Below are 18523 nucleotides of genomic sequence, written 5' to 3' on the forward strand. Positions count from 1 at the left end.
TCTTGGCCCAAGATGGTTCCTTTCAGGGGTAAAGGTGCATTTAGCATTCATTTGCCTAACATGGTCTCACCTGATAACTTTTAGCCAAGACTGGATATGTCAAGCACTGGGCTAAGCACTCTCCACAGATGATCTCTTTTAAGAGAACTTAATGAAGACAGAAACACTATTATTATATCTCCATTTAATAGATGAGGAAACAGGCTCAGCAAAGTCAAGTCATTTGCCCCAATCCACATAGTAAGTAAGAGTCAGGAACAAAACCAGAGCCTCTGAGTCCAAGACCCACACCCTTAACCTTTACACTGCTCCTCGTTGATTAGATGCCACATGGCATTGGTCTTTGGCTTAAGCTGGCCTTGAACCTGGGGCAAAAGGCTAGGCCTTTCCTTTGATTAGCTTCCAAGTGTGGCAGTACTACAGTGGAAGGAACACTAGATCTTTCCACTAGATTCCCCTAGACCATTCCAATTCCCAGGACTAAGTTTAAGTCCCAAAACCATCACTTGCAGGCTGTATGGCCTTAGAAAAGTCACTTGTGTCTGAGCTTCCTCACCTCAAATCAGAGCTTGTAATTCCAGCACTGCCAGTGGATCAAATGAAGTAATACATTTCAAAGGACTTGGGACGTCCAAAGGGGGCAGTTATTATTAATAACAGGGCACCATGAAATAAATTCTAAATATAGGCCACTTGCTCCTATTTATCTTCTGGCTTGACAGTAAATGTTCTGAGGGCATGGGCTGAGTTTTAACCTTTTATTTTATCCTAACCTCCCCTTATAAAGTGTTCACAAAAATAGTAGGTTTCTAAAAGTCCTTGTTAACTGCTATGCTGGTAGAAATGTGATCAGAATGCAAAAAGAAAAAGCAAAGTATTGAGGGTAAAAATGAAGAACTTGTTCTTTAACTACGCTTTTCTTATAAATTGTGAAGAGAACTGAGAACTGTCTCAGCCAAAAATTGGCCCCTGAATTTCTTTCCTTAAAACCCCAGGTAACTCCTTGTTTTCAGTTTTGGAAGTGTGGGTTCTATCTTTTTAGGGACAGGGAAGAATGTGAAATTTGCAAAGTCCTTTGAGGTACAGGATGTTCTTGTTATTTATACCAACCAGGATCTGTGGCTGTTTTTTGGGCAAGGTTTTTCCACATAAAATCAACCTTTTTTTTTTCCCCTTTTCCCAGTTATGACAACCTTGCAAACTCACAAATTCCTCAGCTTTATTACTAATGCCAATAACACGGACTTTTAAAACTGCCTTTCATCTCAACATCTTAAGCAATGCTGCAAACGGTAATTAAATTTCAACACCCTGTTGAGGGAGGCATCAATCATTTAACCCATTTTCCAAACAGGTAAGCCCAGACTTACAAATTAGAGGCCTGCCCGTGGGTCACCAAGGATGGAAACGGAGAGGAGAGCAAAATCAAGAATTCTAGGCCTCCCAGCTCTTGGATTCACCAAGGTGTGGGTAGTAAGAGCCTGTGGAGATGCCCTCTCAGTAACCAGCAGTCACAGAGGTGCGGTGATTCCGAGGGGGGAGAAAAGAATAGGCCAGATTCAATGATACTTAAGAAAAGGAAGGAAGGAAGGAAGGAAGGACGGAAGGAAGGAAGGAAGGGAAGAAGGAAGGAAGGAAAGAAAGAAAGGAGGAGTGGAGGAAGGAAGAGCTTAAAACTACTTAGAAAATACATTTATTTGATTCATAAAATCCATAAAACATGAAGGTAAAGAGGAGTGTGGGACTTCCCTGGTGGCACAGTGGTTAAGAACCCGCCTGCCAATGCAGGGGACAAGGGTTCGATCCCTGGTCCAGGAAGATCCCACATGCCACGGAGCAACTAAGCCCATGTGCCACAATGGCCTGTGCCCTAGAGCCCGTGAGCCACAACTACTGAACCTGCATGCCTGGAGCCCGTGCTCCACAACAAGAGAAGCCACCATAATGAGAAGCCACCACACTGAGAAGTCAGCACGCCGCAATGAAGAGTAGCCCCCTCTCGCTGCAACTAGAGAAAGCCTGTGCATAGCAACAAAGACCCAACGCAGCCAAAAATAATTTTTAAAAAAATAAGAGGAGTGCAATTGGAAGAGTAATGTTTAACCTGATTTATTTATTTATTTAAGCTTTGCTTTTATAAAATTTAAATTTTTTTAAAATTTTTTTGGCCACACCGTGCAGCATGTGGGATCTTAGCTCCCCTACCAGAGACTGAACCCATGCCCCATGCAGTGGAGGTGCAATGCCTTAACCACTGGACCACCAGGGAAGTCCCTGCTTTTTTTTTTTATATTGAAGTATAGGTAATGTACAATATTATGTAAGTTACAGGTGTACAGTAGAGTGATTCACAATTTTTAAAGGTTATACTCCATTTATAGTTATTATAAAATATATTCCCCATGTTGTATGATATATCCTTGTAGCTTATTTTCTGCATAATAGAACCAGGATCCCACAAGCCATGCGATGTGGCCCCTCCCCCCCCCAAAAAATTGCTGAGAAATGACACAGATTGGGGCTAATCTGTTACTATTCAGTCCTGTCCCAAATTTTCCTGGTATACCTGATCATAAACTGAGATATTGCCAATTATGTATAAACTGGGCTGCCTCCATGCCCTGCCAGCCCTGCTCTGAGTTTCTGTTGGAGAGCTAGAGGATTGTCAAAAGGCAAGGCATACTGGGCCTGAGGGCCTTTTTGGCAGCAAGGAGCAAGGTTTGAGCTCAGGAGAGGTGGCCAAGGGCCCCGCCAGGAGGGGCGCACAGTAGGTGTATGGGCTGTGGCCAGAAGGTTGAGAAAATGAGGCATTCATCCCAACAGTGTCAGGGATTGTCAGTGGGCATTGGTGGAGGAAACCGAGCCTAGGGAGCAGGAAGCAGAGACTTACTGTGACATGTGTCTATAGCCAGTGGAAGAGAGGCAGGCGGCTACAGAAAAGGAGACAGCCCTTTCTCCAGGCCCCTCTCACTATCTCTGCAAAGACTGCTTTGTGCCTTGTCACCGGTGGGCCACCCCAAGTGAGCTCTTGATGCCCAAGTGGAGTTGAGGGCATGTCAGTCAGAATCACAGGGTGCAGCTTGAGGCAGGGCAGCCTTCCCAGTTTGGCTGGTGACATCTTGATAAAGTTCTCAAGGCTGCAGTCAGCCCCTGACAGCTTCTCTGGGCAGGGGTTCATCTTGGGACACTCCTGCCGCCCGCCTGGCACACCCTGGGCACAGCAGCTGGCAGACCACTGCCTCCTGCCAAGAAAGGTCTGGAACTCACATGGTCTCAAGAGGCTTGACTTTCAGCGCTGAGAGCAGTTTCCACTGAACATGGCCCCCAATCAACAGGCAGGAGGCCAATTTAAAGGCACAAAACTTTCTTTTATTTTCACATGCTGTCTAAAAAGTATAAAGACTTATATCTAAATCTCAGACTAGCTAAGATCTTTGACTTATCCTGGGTTGCCCCAAAATTATTTTACTTATTTATTTATTTTTATTTTATTTATTTTTGGCTGCATTGGGTCTTCATTGCTGTGCGCGGGCTTTCTCTAGTTGCCACGAGCGGGGGCTACTCTTCATTGTGGTGTGTGGGCTTCTCATTGTGGTTCTCTTCTCTTCTCATTGTGGGCTTCTCTTGTTGCGGAGCACGGGCTCTAGGTGTGCTGGCTTCAGTATTTGCGGCACGCGGGCTCAGTAGTTGTGGCGCATGGGCTTAGTTGCTCCGCGGCATGTGGGCTCTTCCTGGACCAGGACTCAAACCTGTGTCCCCTGCATTGGCAGGCGGATTCTTAATCACTGCGCCACCAGGGAAGTCCCCCCCCCAAATTAGAATCTGAGATAAAGGCTTCTGTGTGAATAGTTTATTTAGGAAGTGGCCCCAGGGAGCAGGAGTGAAGGACAGGCAAGGAGCAAGAGCCAGGACAAGGCGGGCCATGGGTGGATCTGATGTGGGTGACTGGTGGCTTAATACCTTGGGATTGTCTGAGATGCCTTAGGAAATATATCTGGGATGTGTCCACTCTGAGGAATAAAAGGGAAAGCATTTAGCCATCAGCTCCGAATCCCTTTGGTCAAGGGTTGCTGTGTGAGCATTAACATCCCACATTTCTAGGTTACACAGGGTGAGTACTGAGCCTGACAGGTGGCATAGAGAGAGGAGGGGCGTTGTCAAGTCGCACCTGAGAGCACCTATCATTAGTTGGAATAAATGGTGAGCTCCGTGCCGCTGAAGTGGTACACAGAGATGTCTGATCCCCTCTATAGATATCCTAACATGCCCCCACCTCCACAGCCCTCTCTTGACCTCATTCAATGGACACCTTTTATTCTTGCCTGCCCAGCATCCATTTATGCCCTTTCCTGGTAGCTGCATCCCTATTTGGGGATTAGGAAACCAAGCTTCCCCCGCTTTCAGTCCCTCCACTTGGGTGAGGCTGACTTCCCCACCTCCCCATGCCCTCATCTCCAAGGGTTGGCCAAGACCCAGGTCCAGCCAATCAACTAGTCTATTCCTCCCCTCCACTAGAATGATTGGTTCTAGAACACTCACTGGATCCTGTTGGTGCTAAGATCTTCATTTCTTCATTTGAGTATCTACACAGCCATACCCTGGGAAAGGTGATTCCATCCCAAGTTCCAGGGGTGGGACTTGATGGGCATAAACCACACAGCACACCCATTCTACTGAATGTAGATGCTAATTTCAAAGTGGGCTTGTGACCTAAGTGGCCCAGTCAGGTTGTCTCTCAGGACTCTGGCTTGGAATGCAGGAACAGATGTGTTCTTTCAGACCCTGAAGTGAATAAGAAGGCCCATGGTGCTGACGGCTGTTGAAGATCTTTCTAGGGCCCGAAGGTGAACCAATCTCAGTAGAAACTCTCACTGTATATGGCAGAGCAAAAAGACAGAAAGAACTGGTACCTGAGGATGAGGACATGGGTGAATTGTGGGATCAACCAAACCTGAAGATCAACTTACTTCTGGGACTCCAGTTATATGAACCAATCACTCCCCTTCACTGTTCAAGTCAGGTTAAGGTGGTTGTTCTGTTACCTGCAGCTGAACACAATCCTAACTGAGACCTGGACTCAGTAATAAAAGAGAACCGTCAGTTCCTGTAACAGAAATGTCCCAGGATGGGGACACTCTGAATAAGTGGAGACCTCACATCTGTGATCTTGTTTGACCATCATATTTCACCTTGGTAATTACTACCTAGATCCCCACTGAATAGATAGGAGAAGAAGAAGAAAGAAAAAGACTCAAAGAAGTGAAAGCACTAACCCAGTGGCTCTCAAGTGGGAGCAACTTTGCCCCCGAGGGGACACTTGACAATGTCAAGACTTTTTGGTTGCCACAGCTGGGGGCAGGGGGAGGTATGTTACTGGCGTCTAGTGGGTAGAGGCCAGGAATGCCACTCCACATCCTACAATGCACAGAACAGTCCCCAAAAAAGAGTTATCTGGGCCAAAACGTCAACAGGGCTATGGTTGAAAAATCCTGCTTGATTAACCCTGAGCCACTTAGATTCTAGGCTCAGAATCAAATCCAACTCACTCCACGGAATGCAGCTGGGCCCACTGGGGACACGCAATACAGCCTAGCACTGGAGCCAGTCAGGATCGCCACAGCGAAGACCCAGGAAAGCAACGTGCCTGAGAGCCAGAGGAGAGTGGAGCCCAGCCACTTCAAGGGGCACCATGATCTTGTATCAACTTCGCCCTCAGTCAAATGCATTCCAGGGCGAGACCCTTGCAAATTCCTGCATAATTTCTTGGCCCTGGTGGCCTGTGCTTAAGGGGACCTGGGGAGGTCTGTGGCTCCATGCCCAGGGTCCCAAATCCATTTCTACCTGTTTGCCTGGCATTTGCTGTACAAAATTAGAAATTAATAATTCATCTCACCGGATGAATAATTCAACAGAGGGGACAAAGGGTTGCCGGCGATGGCTGGCATCACAAAAACAGCCTGTGTTGCCTTCAAAAGGGAGAAGGAAAAAGAGATTCTACAGCCAGGCTGGTGTCTGGACCCAAAAGACTCTGATGATAGACAGTTTAAACGACCTCTCCTTTGGGGCATGGGGAGTTGATGAGGACATTGGGGCTCCCAGAAGGGAATTTGGGACCCTATCCCTCTCCCTACATCACTTCTAGCCCCTCAAACCTTCACAGTTCACTACAGCCCAGCTTAATTGGCACCTATTCCAGGAAGCTTTCCCTGATACCCTCAACCAGCTGAAGCTGAAAATGCATTTCTCTCTGATTGCACGTGTTAGCCACTTAGCCCTGACCTCTGCTAGCCTTGCAGCCTCACACTAAGCCATGTTTCTGCTGCCAGAGATTCTTGGGCCGTGGAGTGGCTTTTCTAGTGAGAAGGAAAGAAGAGATTCAGCAGAGAGCTAGTGTGAGTGATTCTTAGCATTTGGGGATCTTGCTCATTTGAAGTCCAGATAAAACCTGGCAGCCCTTCTACTGAAAAAAGCTCCCCAGTATACCTGCATACATTTCAGGGGATGCATAGATCCTGGAGCCCCTTCATTGACTCAGGTTTAGAATTCCTGCCTCATGGGGAGCCTTCTGCTAAGGAGGGGACTACAGTTGTCCAGAGTATGGAACACAGCTGAGTCCCTCAGCCTTGCATTGCCTTGAAGTGGCTGTGTCCCACGTGCCAAGGTATTTTAAGGGAGTGAATAATCAGCAAGGACCTATTAGATGCCTGCATGTGATCCTGGGCAAGTCATTGCCCATCTCTGGGCCACAGTTTCTTTACTTGGAATTAGAAGCATTGTTCTTGGGACTACCCTGGTAGCACAGTGGATAAGTCTCCACACTCCCAATGCAGGGGGCCTGGGTTTGATCCCTGGTCTGGGAACTAGATCCCGCATGCATGCTGCGAATAAGAGTTCGCATGCCTCAAATAAGAGTTTGCATGCCGCAACTAAGAGTATGCATGCCACAACTAAGGAGACTGCCTGCCACAACTAAGACCTGGTGCAACCAGATAAATAAATAAATAAATATTTTTAAGAAAGAAGAGTCATTCTAGACTATCTTGGCACTTTGATTCAATCATTCATTCAGCAAATATTTATTGCATGCAATTAGGTGCCAGGTACTAAGCTGAGAATTGGGAATAAGTTTAGGGAACAAAACAGATGAGGTTCATAACTTGTCAGGACACATAGTCTAATGAGGGAGGCAGTCACTGATTAAATAATCTCACAAAAAATACAAGATGATGAACTGTGAGCAGTGATACATGGGGAAATTCAGGGAGGTAGCTAGGAGTGTATATATCGGGAAAATGATTATAACCTGGGAAAAGAAGAGATGAAGGCTTTACCTTGATAAGGAGAGCATGGGGGGCATTTCAGGCTGAGGAAGCAGCATGGCTAGTGCCCTGAAGTGTGAAGGGACCGGGGCATTTAAGAAATTAGAAGGTCAGAGTGGTTGCATTTTGGAGTCCACTGGGGAGTATGTGGCCCAGGGAGAAAACACCCAGGAACATGAGAAGGCAAGGTTCCTCTGTTTTCATGATAGTCAAGGCATATCTTCCAGTAACTTCTTTTCATGCTCTCCAAAGGACAGCTAAAGAGCTGGCACTATTCCACCATATTGAAACCCCAGGCTTAATGGTTAAAAACATCAAGTACCTACCTTTCCCGTCACCAGAGTAGCTGGAGGTGCCTTTTGAAAGCCCTTCGTCTCAGAGCCTACATGAAAAGTCTGAGACGCTACCAAATAAAAAATATTCAATCTTAAAGTGAAGCAAAAATCCCCCTGCCCAGCCCTCGCTGCAATTTAAACCTGGTCACAGCCCTTGAGGAATTATTTCTACCCCCGGTTCTGTGGCTCCATCGTCCCACACTGATGGTTACTGAGAGCCCGGATGTGCCAATTGCCACTTTGATGGGTGGTCTGAGTGCAGTCTCTGAGCAGCATGGGGCAGACAGAGCTACACTTTCATCTCCCTGGGTGGAGCTTTTGGCTGGAGCCAGCATGGAGATTTCAATTCCTGTGCCCCTTTGGCCACCCGCCAGCTGTGGACCTCTCTGGGCAAGTCTCATCCCCTTTCTGGGCCTCAGTTCCCTTACCCACCAAATGAGAAATCTGGACTACATGTTTGATAATATTCTTTTCTTTGACTTGGGGGTTCTCTGCCCTTTTCTTTCTAAAATGCATTAGCTTGGACTTTTTTTAAAATTTTGTTTTATTTTGTGGCTGCACTGGGTCTCCGTTGCTGTGTGCAGTCTTTCTCTAGTTGAGGCAGGTGGGGGCTATTCTTCGTTTCGGTGCACAGGCTTCTCATTGCAGTGGCTTCTCTCGTTGCGGAGCACAGGCTCTAGGTGCGTGGGCTTCAGTAGTTGTGGCTCGCGGGCTCTAGAGCACAGGCTCAGTAGTTGTGGCGCATGGGCTTAGTTGCTCCACGGCATGTTGGATCTTCCCAGACCAGGGCTTGAACCCATGTCCCTTGCACTGGCAGGTAGATTCTTAACCACTGCACCACCAGGGAAGTCCGGACTTTTTAAGATCTTTCCAACTACTGTTTGCAGACCAGTGACAGAAGGCAAGATAACCACTATCTGTAAATTATAGAGTGGATAATAAACTGCCTTCAAATTAAGCCTCCCTTCTTGGAAGCCAGGAGGCTTAGTTTTTAAGTTGTTTATCATTATCTTCATTTAATGCTGCTTTCTCACTAAAACCCAGAGGGAAAGGGAAGAATGGCAAGCAGATGTTTTGTTATTAGGGGCCCTGGGGGATGATTTGAGGCTTTCACTGCAGTGATCATTCTCTAGATTCTTCTTGAGTCAGCAGAAGCTTTGATGAACTCGACAGAGGGCAGGGGGATTGGACAGACACGGCCTATGGAGAGAAAGCCTGGCTTAACAGAAAGCTGCTGGGGACAGCAGTTCCTGGCTGGGGACAGTGTAGATTATGAAATTTGTATTTTTATGTAACACTTTGCAAAGAGATTTCACTGTTATTGTTTCATTTTCTCCTGAGGATACTTTGCTACTGCCAGAGCTCAAAACACCATTATCTCCCACACAAATCTCTCTTATTGCATAGTCTCCCTAGCTGTTGTAGGTTGCCTGTAAAACGGCCATCAAAAATCTATAGAGGAAAAAAAAAAAAATCTATAGAGGGCTTTCTTGGTGGCGCAGTGGTTGAGAGTCTGCCTGCCGATGCAGGGGACACGGGTTTGTGCCCCGGTCCGGGAAGATCCCACATGCCACGGAGCGGCTGGGCCCGTGATCCATGGCCGCTGAGCCTGCGCGTCTGGAGCCTGTGCTCCGCAACGGGAGAGGCCACAGCAATGAGAGGCCCGCGTACCGCAAAAAAAAAAAAAAAAAAAAAATCTATAGAGACAGAAAGTAGATGAGTGGCTGCTCGTGGATGGGGCAGGAGGGCTACTTCCTCTCCCCACGAATCAGAGCTGGCCTTATAACTTGCTTTGACCAATAGAATGTGGAGGAAGTGATGTTGTATGAGTATCAGAGCCTAGGCCTCAAAAGACCTGGCAGCTTCCACTGTTACTCTGTGGGGACCCAACCACCATGTAAAGAAGCTTGGGTTGGGGGGACTTCCCTGGTGGTCCAGTGGTTAAGATGCTGTGCTTCCACTGCAGGGGGCGCAGGTTCGATCCCTGGTTGGGGGATCAAAGATCCTGCACGTTGCGTGGCGCGACCGAAAAAAAGAAAGAGAACTTTTCTTTCTTCTTGACTCCAATAAAGATCTCAGAATTTGGTATAATTTGGATCATGTATCTATTCTTGAGCCAGTCACTATGGCTGAGGGTTTGGAATATGCTGATTGCCAGACTCAGATCCATGTGGTAGCCACTTTCCAAGATGACCCCCAATGATCTTGCCTTCTGATATTCATGTCCTTTGTCTCCTCCATGCTGAACAAACGCTGGCCTTTGTGACCAACAGAAATATGGATGAAGTCATGCCATGTGACTGCTAAGGCTAAATCATAGAGGCAAAGCTGCTTCTGCTTTGATCTCTTGGATTGCTCCCTCTGAAGGAAGCCAGGAACCATGTTGTGGGGATACTCAAGCAGCCCTGTGGAGAGGAACTGTGGCCTCTGGCCAACAGTTGTTACCAACTTGCCAGCCACATGAGCGGATCCACCTGGAGGTGGGTTCTTTAGCTCTGATCAAGCCTTCAGAGGAGTGCAGTCCCAACTGACATCTGATTGCATCTTCATGAGAGACCCTGAGCCAGATCCACCCAGCCAAGCCAATTTGGCATCCTTAATCCACAGAAACCATGTGAAATAATAAATAATTATTACTGTTCTAAGCCACTGAGTTTTGGGGTGATTTGTTGCACAGCAATAGATAACTAATACAGTTGTACACCCCTCAACTCTGGGTGAAGGGTCAGTCCTACTCCATGTGGACTGAAGCGGGAAGGATGGTTCTCTGAGGAGTAGTCAAGCTGCTGTGAGTGGGAAAACAGGAAATGAACACTGTGTGGGCCACACAACAGCTAACCCCAACAATGGGTGCTCTGCAAATACACACTTGCTGGAGGATTGAAACACAAAGGCAATACTGATTCATTTTAGGTGACTCAGAGCATCTGGGCCAGGTGGGACTCAGTCCCAGATATTCCTGTGCTGATTTTCTAGCTCCAGCTCCTGACAGTTTTTCTCTTTAGTTATCCCTAGACTTGACTGATTATGAGCACCACAGACACTCGCCTCCTTTGCCAACCCAAATAATTGCTCTTAAAGTAAGTTAGTTGTTGTTGTGTTTCTTTTAATTTAGAGAATAGAGGCCCCCACATTCCTCCATACTTGTGTGTAACTAATACATGGTTTAAGGTTTCTCCTGTTAAAGTGGGTTTTTTTTAAATTTTATTTATTTATTTGGCTGCATCGGGACTTAGTTGCAGCACATGGGATCTTCGTTGCGGCATGTGGGATCTTTCCTTGTGCGTGGACACTAGAGTGCGCAGGCTTAGTTGCCGCGCAGCATGTGGGATCCCTGGTACCCCAACCAGGGATCGAACCCACAACCCCTGCATTGGAAGGCAGATTTTTAGCCACTGGACCACCAGGGAAGTCCCTATAGTGGCTTTTTAATTTCATTTCAGTTGGACATATGATAGCTCAGACAAGGATGCCTCCTTTGGAAGCTCACATTCCTCACTAATCTTTTCAGGCAAAGAAGAGAAAACAAAGATGAAATAAACATAAGGGTTAGGGCTTCCATGTTGGCGCAAGTGGTTGGGAGTCCGCCTGCCGATGCAGGGGACGCGGGTTCGTGCCCTGGTCCAGGAGGGTCCCACGTGCCGCGGAGCAGCTGGGCCTGTGAGCCGTGGCTGCTGGACCTGCGCGTCCGGGGCCTCTGCTCCGCGGTGGGGGAGGCCGCAGCGGTGAGAGGCACGCGTACCGCTAATATATATATATATATATATATATATGTATAAGGGTTAACACTCCAACTGATAGGGAGTCTCCTTCCTTCCTCCCTTCCTCCTCTTCTTCCTTTCTCTCCATTCAATTTTTTGAGCACCTACTATGTGCTTGCTATTGTCTGTATTATCTCATTAAGTCTCCTAATGATGATGAAGTGGGTATCAATGACCCCTTTTGACAGATGAGGAAACTGAGACATGTTTAGAGAAGTCAGGTGTCTTATTGGATGTTTTTCTCTTTTTATAGTCATGTTATTTAGCTCTAAAACTTCAGTGATATTAATACCCATCGGGAATGATGAGACCAATCCATACACTTTTGCCAGAAGTCCTATTTTAAGCTTTCTCTGTACCAAAGGCTGCCACACACTATTGTCTTCCAACCAACCACAAAGATACAAATTATATTTCCTGTGTGGCCAATGGATGTGATGCCAGAAGAAAAAAACATGGAGTTACTGGCACTTTTCTCCTGTCCCTTCCATATCACTGGATGTTCAGTTTGCCTGAAAAAATGATGTCAATAAAGGGAAGCATTCAGTGTTCTGACACAGCTTGCAGCATTCAGCTGCAGAATTCCTCCTGGACTTGAGATTATGAATGAGTAGGTTAAGGAAGGAGGTGGAAGCCTGGGATCCTAAGAACCCAGGTACCATACTTGTTTTTTCCAAGAGGTGGAACCATACCTGCTCTCCGCCCACCTTCCATTCTCTCTGCAAAAGCAAGAAGAGAGCTAAGGAGGGACAGTGGGCTGTTCCTAATGGGGGCAGAGTCTTGCGGCTGGGGGCGTGGCCCCGGGCCCGGCTTCCCGGCGGCAGTTGGCTTCGGGGGCGGGGCCGGGCCGAGGCTTCCTGTCTGCGCCTGCGGAATCGCAGTTTGACCCCGGAAGTGCCGGCGCTGTGGGAGCTGTCATCGTGGACCGCGGCGGCTGTGGCGGCGGCGGTACAGCGCCGGCAGTGGAGCCGCCGAGGTGAGTGCGTGGCTGGGCCCTGCCGGATGTGGGGCATCGGGCCTGGGAAGGGCCGCAGCCGTGCCTTACGCGGCCTCGGGCCTCCCTGCCTACACGGCAGGGCCAAGCGTTACACTGCCCCAGGGGCCGCGAGTCGCCCCGTTCCTCCTACCCCTCCACCGACCCCCGCCCAATTAGGCCGCCAGAGCTTAGAGTCTCGGATTCGAGGATCGGCCCGAGAGTGACCTTGGCCTTGGACGAGTCACGATCCTCCCACTTCACCCCGAGCTTCAGTTTCCTCAGCGTTCATTAATTCGTTCAACAAATATATGTCAGCGCCTTCCATGTGCTGGGCACAGATCTAGGTACTGGGGATACAAACAGAGCAAGACAGACAAGGCTCCCGCCCTCATGGAGCTTACAGTCTAATGAGCGGAGACAGTCAACGACAAATAAATGCGCTAGGTAATTAAAGATATGACAGTAACTAGGGGAGTGGATACTTTAGATAGGGTAGTCTGGTAAGGTCTCTGAGAAGAGTAATATTGAATTGAGACCAGAAGGGTGAAGACAGAAACTGAGGCAGCAGCATCCCTGGGGATGCTCCCAGGACTTATTGAAATTGGTCAATATGGGGCCCTTTCCTAATTTGTGGCATCTACTGCCCTGCTTGGCACTGAGGATGCATTGGTGGGGCACAGATATCATTACGGTCATGGTCCTTACCCTTTTGGAACTTAGAGTCCAGTCGTTGCCTAGTTAATTTCTATTCATACTTGAGATGAAAACTCAAAACTTCCTTGACATCCTCTCTCCCTCAAGTTAGTTCTCTCTGTTAAATGCTGTCATAGTCCCAAGGGCCTTACCTGCATAGCATACTCACGGTGTTGAGTTTTACTTGTTTGTATGGCTGTCTGGTTCATATCTGTCTTAACCATCAAGACTGTAAACTCTATGAAAGGCAGAATCAGGTCTGTTACTTGCCCGCCTTAGGATTCTCCAGGCAGGCTTCCATGCCTGGCACATAGTAGGTACTCAAAAACTCTTTGAATGGCCTATTAACACAGTTATTGAACACAGTGTTTGCTCTCCAGTGGTTCAAAGAAGGCCTCTCCTGCACCAAGTTATTATCTTCTCTTTCTGATGGTGTCTCTCCTCTACTTAAATGACGCCTCACTGCCTTCAAATGAAAGGCCAAAATCTTTAGCATAGCATTTGAGGCTCTTTTTAACATGGCTGCATCTTTCCTATCCAACCTCTTCTCTCCACTTCTGTCACCCGCTCTCTGACCTTGTGTTTTCAGCCATCCCAAATGTCTCCCTCTTCCTTCAGAGCCACAGGCGCTGAGCCTTTACTCATGCTTGCTCTTTGCTTGGAATGTCCTTCCTTTTCATCTCTTCCTCCTATCCTTCAACAGCCAGGTTGTAAGTCATCTTCTCTGTGACATCCTTCCTTTCTCTGCTGTGCTTGTTCTGGAAATTTCCAGTTACAGCTCTAACTACACGGAATGATAGTCATTTACATGCCCAGGACCCAGAATGTATTCAGTTAGTGTTTGTCGAGTAACTGAGGAAGCCCAAAGTGCTCTGCTTATGATTGGGACTTGAATAACTACAACAAGTGAACTTTACTGAGTGCTTATTATATGCCAAGTACTATCCTGATGACTTAGTACTGGTTACTTCTCATGCCAACCCTGAGAGCTTATGAGATTATGTGCTGTTATCCCGATTTTACAGATGAGGAAATCAAGGCTTAGAGATGTTAAGGAACTGTCTCAAGGTCTCAACATGGGTAGGATGGAGCCAGGATTTGAACCCAGGCTGTAGAACTATAAACTTTTCTTTCAACCATCACACCAGCCTGGGTCTGAACTACCCTTACAGGCACTGGCTTGTAGGAGTAGATTTCTTCCAAAAGCAGGTGCTGTCTCTACCTGTCTAGGCCTGAACTATGGGGCCTAGAATTATAAGGGTGGAGAGCCGCCTCCTCATTATGACTCTTTCCCCACCCTAGGTCTCCACACTGGACACTCCCACTACTGTCTTTGGAAGGTAAGTATGGAAAGGACTGGGCTTGTGACTTCTGCACTGGTGAGCCAACCACTGATGTTTCCAGCTGCCCTCCCAGCATCGCTGAGGGGTTAGGAAAGAAGTATTTTTAGCATCAGCACAAGAGACCCAAGTGTCCAGGCACAAGAGCTGGGCTTCAGTTTCAACTTGGCCACTCATGTATTTACCTGAGCAAATCAGGGCCCCTCTTAGGACATCTGAGCATAATAATCCTTGTCGTTCTTATCTGGGTTATTGCAAAAGGCTAGTAAGATAGTAACTTGATTAGAAGTAATGTATATACAACAGATGGTGTTATCTACATGTTGCAAAGATGAAAGATGAAAGCTCAGACACAGGGACCATGTGTCTGATCCACTATCCACTGCGATCCTAGAGCTGGAACAAGCCTCGAGGACTAGACAGACTGGACCTCTGTCTTTGCATCCCATGTGAAGATGGATATCTTCACAGTCTTTAAAGCAGCCGCTGAACCAAGGTTCCTCGTATACCAAGCTGCTTCCTACCTCCTTACCTTTGCTCCTGCCGTTTCCTCTGCCTGGGACATCCTTCTTCCCTGGCCAGTCTCCACTCTCAAGACTCAACTCAGGCTCTCCTGAGCCTTCAGGCACTCCTCTAGAAATGCTTCTCCGACAGCCACAGCCCCCACCAGCTCAAGTGCACTAGACTCAGTACAGCGAATGGTTAAGAGCCAGCGTGCTTCACCAGCCACTAACTCTGAGACCTAGGGCAAGTTTCTTATCTTCTCCAAGCCTCTGTTACCTCATTGATAAAATGAAGGTAATAATAGTACCAACCTTAGAGTTGTTACGAGCATTAATACATGTAAAGCAACTTAAGGTGCATAAAGCGAGTTCATGCTGAAAAGTACTGAGAAGAGCACCAGCACATGAGAAGCATGTTTCCGCCGCTGCTATTGTCATTATTATTATTGGATCAGAAGCTCCCCCAGGGCAGAGACCCTGCTTTATCAGTCTGTCTTCATAACACCAGGGCCAGGCCTAATATCTGAGAGCTGGGACTCCAGTAACTCATGGCTGACCATGCCCCTCAGCTCCACTGCGAGGATTCAGGAGGTGATGATTTCCTCATCCCAGCCTTGATATGTCTTCATGTCATCATTGAGACTGTGCTGGCCTTTTGTGGCATGTCTGAGGCCTGAGTCACTTCTGTGCCATGATTCAGCCAATACGCATGTCCTTCCGCAGGTCAGGCCAAGTTGTATTGAGAAAAGAGCATTGGATGGAAAGACAGGAGACGTGGTGTCTGCTGCTCATTGACTCTGAGGCCAGTTTGTGCCTCTCTAGAAAGGAGCTTGCTCTGGCAGTTTTCTGTGAATTCTGTTGCCCTCCCTGGTCCTTCTGTTTATCCGTGTCCTTCTTCCCTGAAGCCTAGAAAGGTTGTAAACTCTTAACTTCCTCTGCAAGTGAAGAAAGGCCCATGGCTCCAACCCTCAAAAGACTTAAAATCTGGTTAGAGTGGTAAGAAAAGTATCCTCATATTCAATTGTTCATGAAATATTTGATGAAGCCACCTCTGTATCAGGCCTGTGCTTGTCACAGGAAAGGTAGCAAGAGAAGGAGAGTCCAGGTACTGTCTTCACAGAGTTCACAGGCCAAGGAGGGCACGGACCTGGAGCCATAATAAAGATAATCTAGGTACTTTTAACCAGTACTTCTCAAATTGGGTGGGAATATTTCAGGAGTCACCTGGGGAGTGTTTTCCTCCTCAGCTGATAACTGCTGCTTTAGGCAAAAAAGTCACTTTGGTCTAGATTAGTAGGTACAGGAAGCAGGCCTTTGAAGCCTTTGAGGCCAGAGGTTGAAGCTTCTCTCCTGGCTCTGGGATCAGCCCCAATGCAGGCCCCTGCCCCCAGGAGCCTCTGTGTCTGCTGTCTTCTTCCCATCCATATTCCTTTCAGGAGGGTCAATGCAGCACAATGCCAGCTCTGCCCCTGGACCAACTCCAGATCACCCACAAGGACCTGAAGACAGGGAAGCTGAGGACTTCACCAGCGCTGGTGAGCCGGTGCCTTGAGGCCGTTCAGCCTGATATTATCATTCTTGCAATTTCAGAAGCAAAAAGTAAATTCCTTCTTTATCTGTTCTAGAATGACCCAAGGGCCACAGTCTGTAATTCAGTAGTCGGGACGCTATTAGGTCCTTCCAGGCCCAGCGTAGAGTAGAAGTTTCCTTTCCGAGCAGCTTGAATTTGAGTGGTATTTTCCATGTCACCACCCCACACCTTGCCTGCAAAGCATTTCATTTTGAATCAGTCTGATGGCAGTTCTGACTCAGCCTGAGCTGGCCTAGCAGTGGGGCTGGCCCAAAGCTGGGTTTGGGGATTGGACCCTGTGGGAGGTGCTCAGGTTTCGGATGGGCCTTTTTCAGAGCTGTCCCAGCTGCTATCCACTTTGGCGGGGCACACTGATTTCAGAGGTCAGTTCTGAACGGGCTGAGAAGCGCCACACACAGACCTGGCAGGGCTTGTGAGACTGAAAATTAAGGAGGCTGTGAGCATGCCGATTACCAGCTGCGGGGAGAGATTAGAGCCGCAGAGAGGTGCCAGGGTGCTGGAGAAGGAGACAGACGCGGGGACTGGAGTCCCCATACCCCCTTGCTGTTTTCCCAAGAATATGAGCTTACTTGAACAAGGTGGGAGGAAGTATTTTCTGGGAGCTTGAGTAAAATTGTGGGAAACGAGCTTGGTGTTTTATTTCCTGCTTTCTGGATGGCTTCCTATTATTTCCTAACTACTCTCTAATAATAGTACTTAATATTTATAAAGGGGACTTCCCTGGAGGCTCAGTGGTTAAGAATCCGCCTGCCAATGCAGGGGACACAGGTTCGAGCCCTGGTCGGGGAAGATTCCACATGCCACGGAGTAACTAAGCCCGTGTGCCACAACTACTGAGCCCGTGCTCTAGAGCCCGCGAGCCACAACTGCTGAGCCCAAACGCCTAGAGCCTGTGCTCCACAACAAGAGAAACCACTGTAATGAGAAGCCCGTGCACCATAACAAGGAGGAGCCCCTGCTTGCCGCAATTAGAGAAAACCCGTGCACAGCAACGAAGACCCAATGTAGCCGTAAATAAATAAATAAAAATTTAAAAAAATATTTATAGAGCACTCGCTCTTGGCCAAACCTTTCACCTGGATTTATCTCATGTAAGCCGAACCACAGCCCTCTGAGTAGGCATTTTGGTTGTCCCCATTTTACAGATGAGGAAACTAAAAGTTCAGGGTCATAAAACTGGAAAATTAGGGGAGCCAGGATGGGAACACAGCTAGGCTGCCCCTAGAGCCCGTAGGCTTAACCTTTCTGCTATAAAGCCTCTTGTTTCTTTTTTATAACTTTTTTTTAAATTGAAGTAGAGTCAATGTCCAACATTATATGTTTCAGGTGTATAACATAGTGATTCACAATTTTAAAGGTTATATTCCATTTATAGTTATAAAATGTTGGCTGTGTTCCCTGTGTTGTGCAATATATCCTTGTATTCATAATCTTTTTATGTAAGGGGGTTATTGATCAGAAAATTGAGAACTGTTCTGTCCAATATGTTAGCTGTTCACCACGTGTGGTGGTTGAGCTCTTGAAATTGTGGCTAGTTCAACTGAGGAACTGGATTTTTAATTTAGTTTTAGTTCATTTAGGTTAAAATAGTCCCATGTGGTGAGAGCCTACTGTATTGGCCAGCACGGACCAGGTCTAGAGCAGTTCCGTCACTGCAGAGGTTCTGTTGGTCGGCGCTGGTGGAGACGGGTTCCTTGGGTCTGATTTCCCACCTCAGTCCTTCCCCACGTACTGGACACCTGGGCTGCTAGACTGTGGGCTCCGTGGGAGCAGGGACCGGGCCCTTCCCTTTGTTCTGGTTTTCCAGTGCCAGGCACGTAGTAGCTCTCAGGAGACATTCAGTAAATGAGTCAAGGACCCTAGCCACGCTTTGTGACAGGCACTGGAGCTACAAAGAGAAAAGACATGGTTCCTGCCCTTGAGGGGAGAAAGCAGACTGGTAGTTCTCTGCAGCATGATCAGGTTATGAGGGAAGGAAGTCCAGGCTGCTGATCCAGACCAGCGG

At 47.6% G+C, this 18523-nt stretch overlaps 1 protein-coding gene across 4 annotated transcripts in view; it reads left to right on the forward strand.

Annotated features, from left to right (window-relative positions):
* Positions 1–12303: 12303 nt before the first annotated feature.
* The window catches only part of ASCC2 (activating signal cointegrator 1 complex subunit 2), a 41546-nt gene continuing 35326 nt past the window's right edge, over positions 12304–18523 (forward strand). For 3 of the 4 annotated variants that reach the window (XM_027124347.1, XM_027124348.1, XM_027124349.1), the window contains exons 1-3: positions 12304–12391; positions 14387–14424; positions 16364–16462. In XM_027124347.1, the coding sequence (XP_026980148.1) occupies positions 16382–16462 (81 nt within the window). In that variant the 5' untranslated portion in view covers positions 12304–12391; positions 14387–14424; positions 16364–16381. Of the gene's footprint in view, positions 12392–14386; positions 14425–14456; positions 16463–18523 lie in introns of those variants that run through there. The other variant, XM_027124350.1, reaches the window with a different exon arrangement.

The sequence above is a fragment of the Aethalodelphis obliquidens genome, unplaced genomic scaffold (genome assembly GCF_003676395.1).
Source record: "Aethalodelphis obliquidens isolate GAN/ISIS:26980383/991018 unplaced genomic scaffold, ASM367639v1 scaffold28, whole genome shotgun sequence".
In the NCBI taxonomy this organism is placed as follows: domain Eukaryota; kingdom Metazoa; phylum Chordata; class Mammalia; order Artiodactyla; family Delphinidae; genus Aethalodelphis; species Aethalodelphis obliquidens.